This window comes from Coffea arabica, chromosome 7c (assembly GCF_036785885.1).
Source record: "Coffea arabica cultivar ET-39 chromosome 7c, Coffea Arabica ET-39 HiFi, whole genome shotgun sequence".
NCBI classification, from domain to species: Eukaryota; Viridiplantae; Streptophyta; class Magnoliopsida; order Gentianales; family Rubiaceae; genus Coffea; species Coffea arabica.
In genome coordinates this window covers 20,778,785-20,784,018 of record NC_092322.1, presented here as the reverse complement: position 1 = coordinate 20,784,018, position 5,234 = coordinate 20,778,785, and the positions used below count along the sequence as shown (strand labels likewise).

The 5,234-nt window shown below is 33.6% G+C and overlaps 1 protein-coding gene across 1 annotated transcript; it reads left to right on the top strand.

The window, feature by feature from the left end:
- Positions 1 to 365: 365 nt before the first annotated feature.
- Positions 366 to 824, top strand: LOC140010594 (uncharacterized). Its single transcript, XM_072057893.1, has one exon. The coding sequence runs from the start codon at positions 366 to 368 to the stop codon at positions 822 to 824; it is 459 nt and encodes a 152-aa protein (XP_071913994.1).
- The last annotated feature ends 4,410 nt before the right edge of the window (positions 825 to 5,234 follow it).

The window sequence follows — 5,234 nt, the reverse complement described above, 5'->3', positions numbered from 1 at the left end:
AACTATTTTAGGGTAATCCAATAAATAAGTAAATAAATTCATAAAATAAATAAAATACGAGTCCTCACAGTTGAGGGATCAGCGACTGGTCCGAACCAAAACACTAGAATTGAGAGGGATGACCAAGTGATTACGGCCCTTAACCTCATAGCTGATGCCATTGAGCATCTGGCTAGGGTTTTTATTGATCTCAGGGCAATCTATTCATAGATCCTAATTTCATGAATGGTATAGAGGTAAAGTGTGATTTCTTATCGTTTGATTTGGAAGTTAAGACTCTTACGGGGGACTAGTGCCTAATTGTTAGTAAGGTTTATAGAAATTGTAAGATTTGGGTTGGTGAGAGGAAATTGTTGATAGATTTAATGAGTCTAACAATTAAGGGTTATGATGTGATACTTGGGATGGATGCTCAACTGGATTATAAAATGAAATTAGTAGAATTGCGCATTCCGGGAAGAGCAACTTTGAAGTTAGATGTGAGGGGTAGATTAGCATCGTCTGCTCTAATTTCAGGGATTCGAGTTAGGAAATTGTTGAGTAGGGGGGTTAAAGGATATCTAGCCTTTCTTATGAATACACCTAGAGATAAGGTGAAGTTGGAAAACGTGCCAGTAGTGAAGAAATTTTTCGATGTCTTTCCCGAAGAATTAGAGACATTACCTCCTGAAGGAGAAATAATGTTTAAGATTGATATAGTTTCGAAAACGGCACCTATCTCTAACATGCCTTACAGGAAGGCTCCAATTGAGTTAAAAGAATTGAAGTTGCAGTTGCAAGATTTAGTAGTAAAAAGCTTTACTAGAGACAGTGACTCACAGTAGGGAGCTCCAGTGCTCTTTGTTAAGAAGAAAGATGGAAACTTGAGGCTATGCATAGACTATCGAGACTTGAACGATGTGACCATTAAGAACAAATATCCTTTGCCTCACATAGATGAATTATTTTATTCAGTTGCAAAGGGTCAAGGTATTTTCAAGTTAGATTTGAGGCAGGGCTATTACTAGTTGAGGATTCTAGAAATGGATGTGCCTAAAACCGCTTTCAATTTGAGATATGGGCACCTTGAATTTGCAGTTAGGCCTTTTGGATTAACTAATGCGCAAGCAGCATTTATGGACTTAATATGTCGGATCTTTAAGTAGTATCTGGACCAATTTGTGGCGATATTCATAGACAACATATTGGTGTAGTCTAAGGTTCGAAGAGATCATGAAAGATACTTGAGAATAGCCTTGCAAACCCTCATAGCATCAACTTTTGCTAAGTTCAATAAGTGCGAATTTTGATTGGAAAAAGTGTTTGACTGAGGCACATGTAGACACCAAATTTTTATTTTTATTTTTATTTTGTTATTATTTATTATTCATTATTATTATTATTTGCCATTTGTATTATTTTTTTTATTTAATTGATTAAATGATAATAGTGTTCATTTTTGTTTATTTTTATAAATTAGGTTCATAATTTTAATTTTTTTAGGTATTTTTACATTAAATTTCTAAAAATGGAAAATTTCCACAAAAAAATTTGTTTTTTTCCCCTTAGATTCAATTTGAAAAACAAAAATATATAATTGACATTTCAAAATTTTCAATTTGTTTTAACTTTGTTTACCTAAATTGATTTTTGAAAAAAAATGATATAATAAAAGAAAAGGAAAATGTGTGGATAGGTGGAAGCATGCATGTTAGACAAGTGGGGTACATGCAATAGGTACATGATTGGTCTGTCTCAAAAGACCCAATGCGATATCTTTTTCTCCTTCACTCTACAATTCATATTTTGCCCACTTCTATTAACCCCTCCAAAAAATCAGTCATATTGATTGATAAACTGCAAATTGTGGCAATCTTTGCTTAAAAAAATGCCCACTGTGTCTAACCAGATTCAATCCACATCTAAGTGAAAGAAAAAATGTATATTATTTTTATTTGTTTTGAAAATTTGGAATGATACTTTAAACATTCGTTTCTCTATCTATACAAATTTCATCATTTGCTCTCCCATTTGAGTCTTTAAAAGAATAATTTCATTTCAAATAAGAGTCTTAATGATCACTACCCTACATTGAAAAAATTTTCAAATATCAAAAAGGAATAAATTCTCAATAAGCTATTATTTATTTTGGTTGTCATGAGGCATAAAAATGATATTTTGGCCATCGTTTCTACAATCTAAACACTATTTATCCTTTACATCCTCATTTGAGCTAAAATGGATGGTTCTTTTCAAAAGCACTTATGATCGCACCCCACATCGAAAAAGGAGATTAGAGAATTTTGCAAAAAAAAAAAAGAAAAGAAAAAGCATAAATGCTAAAATTAAAAAGAAGAGAGGGAATTGCAAATTGGGGAAATTTGATTCTACCATTAATATCTGGGGTTCAATTTTGAAAGAAAAAAGAAAAAGGAAGAGTTTTGTCCGGCAGATCACTTATGTTTCACAGATATGAATGAACAGAAGGCTTCCTCGGTCAATTAATTCAGATACATGCAAGAAATTTCACATTAATGAAAGTTTCCTTTCAGAATTAATATAAGGAACGGAATAAAAAGTCGGTCTCTTTTCTTTTTCAATCAAACATTCTATCCCTAGTTACCCCTTTTGAACCTTCAGAATGATCATTTCGTTTGACAACTCCTAAGAATCGCAAATCTCACACTGGGGTAAATTTTGAAAAGTTCAAAGGAATGACAGAAGGTTAAAAGAAAGGAAATGAAAGAAAAGAGAACCTCGATTAAACATAAACTGGGGCAAATTTTAAAAATTTCAAAGGAATGGCAGAAGGCCGAAAGAAAAAAAATGAAAGAGTCAGTTGAGAATAAATTGGGGCAAGTTTTGATTTAACCCTAAAATAGGGTTGGCGCAACAATGCGATCGTAGATCATTTAAACCACTTTTGAAATCCGCTTTCAAGCCTTAACTTTTCTAAGCACCCTACCAGACTCCATTACAAAAACCGAAAGTCCTGACTTCTGTTCTTTGCAATATTTTTGTCAAGAAATTTTCTAATTAATTGGCAAGTGGTGTTCATATACTGATGCCAGGAAATTTTTTAGATGTATTTTTGAATTGATTAGGTGTGAGATTGACACTGCTTATCATTTGAAAACCCGCAAGGACGCCTTTCAAAAAAGAAAAAAAAGCAAAGCAAGAAAAGTAAATGCAAAGAAAAATGCAAAAAGATTCGATGCTGAAGTCCCTGTTGAGTGATGATAAAAGTCAAATAAAGTCCAAGATCTTTGAGTCCAAAATGGGGGCAATTTTGGAAAAAAATGCGATCTTCGGTGCAATGTCCTTGAAAATCTTATTTTTTTAACTATCGTTTTCAAGCTGCATTACAAGCTCATAAAAACCATTGCTGACTTATCTTTCATGACAACTCGAAGTAAGGATCATGCTTCTAAGGAATCCATCAATCATTCGTGATCATAAGGTTATAACCTGTTCCCACATGTTTAGCTATCATTTCTACCCATATGTTACAAGCTTATAAAACTTATATGTTGACTAAGTTTTCTTAAAAAATAAGAGTGACAGACTATTTGCTTTCACTAAGATATAATATTGAATGGGTTACATACAATTTGGGCACAAGAATAAAATAGATTCTAACCTCTCATTTCCATTAACCAGCTCAAAATCAGAAATAACATCACTTAATTAGTCCTGAAAGATGAGCTAACAAGAAATTGTGACCTATTACCCTAAGCATCGATGCAAAAGTGAGGAAGAAATCTTTTGTAATTTGGTATTATTTTGAGAGATTCATCATGAAATTTTCTGTATAAGCAAGACGTTTAAATTTCTACACATTATATGTTAGTATGAGATTATTTCCTAAATTTTAGGAAACACAGTTTTTTACTTTGTTCAAATAAATGGAGAGTCATCCGAATAAAATTTTTGAAACCAAATGAGCCTACACTGGGGCAAATTTTTATTTATGAGATTTCGCAAAATAGGCCTACACTGGGGCAAATTTTTGTAATACATTTAAGGATTTCGTCCAAGAGTCAAGTAATATACTTTCGAATCAATCACGCTGCTTTTTTCATGAGTAGTAGTTGCATCAATTTTTAAAATAAAATAAGAAATTTAAGTGTATGTTGTACTATGGTAAGCCCCCTGTGCAGGTATTCATGACTAAAACCGATGAAGGAATGTAAGTCAGAATCTAGTGAGTTGGAAGGTCGATAGCGAAAAAAAGAAGAAAAAGAAAAAAGAAGAAAGAAGAAAAAGGGCCCTATACTAGGGCAAGTTTTGAATATTGCGATTTCAAAAGTTATCTTAAAACCGTTTATCATGTTGGTTTTATCATATTCGAGTTGGAATTTCGGCAGACTTAGGTTGTATCCTACTGACCGTTTTATCATATTGGAGTTGGAATTTCGGCAGACTTGGGTTGTATCCCACTGACCGTTTTATCTTGTTGGGTTTTATCAGTCTCGGCAGGCTTGGGTTGCATCCTACTGACCATTGTAACGTATTTTTTCTTTCATAGTTAGCATCGAGTTTTACTCACTAAGGTGAGCTATTTTTTTTTTTTACCATTAGCATCAGGTTCAATCCACTAACGTGTCTTCTATAATCGTTAGTATCGAATTTATCTCACTAACGTGTTTTTTCTTTTCACCGTTAGCATCGAATTTTACTCACTAACGTGTGCCATTTTTCTTTTACCATTAGTATTGGGTCCATCCCACTAACGTGTCGTCTATAACCGTCAGCATCGAATTTATCTCACTAACGTGTTTTTTCTTTTCACCATTAGCATTGAATTTTACTCACTAACGTGTGCCGTTTTTCTTTCACCGTTACCATCGGGTCCAACCCACTAACGTGTCTGCTATAATCGTTAGTATCGAATTTATCTCACTAATGTATTTTTTCTTTCACCGTTAGCATCGATTTTACTCATTAACGTGTGCCATTTTTTCTTTTACCGTTAGCATCGGATCCAACCCACTAATGTGTCTTCTATAACCGTTAGTATCGAATTTATCTCACTAACGTGTTTTTTCTTTTCACCGTTAGCATCGAGTTTTACTCACTAACGTGTGCCGTTTTTCTTTCAACGTTAACATCGAGTCCAACCCACTAACGTGTTTTCTATAACCGTTAGTATCGAGTTGATCTCACTAACGTGTTTTTTCTTTCACCGTTAGCATTGAGTTTATTCAGTAGCGTGTGTCATTTTTTCTTCTACCGTTAGCATCGGGTTCAACCCA

What these genes read in the sequence shown, in the direction of transcription:
- LOC140010594 (XM_072057893.1), top strand. Translation starts at nt 366, where the DNA reads ATGAGTCTAACAATTAAGGGTTATGATGTGATACTTGGGATGGATGCT.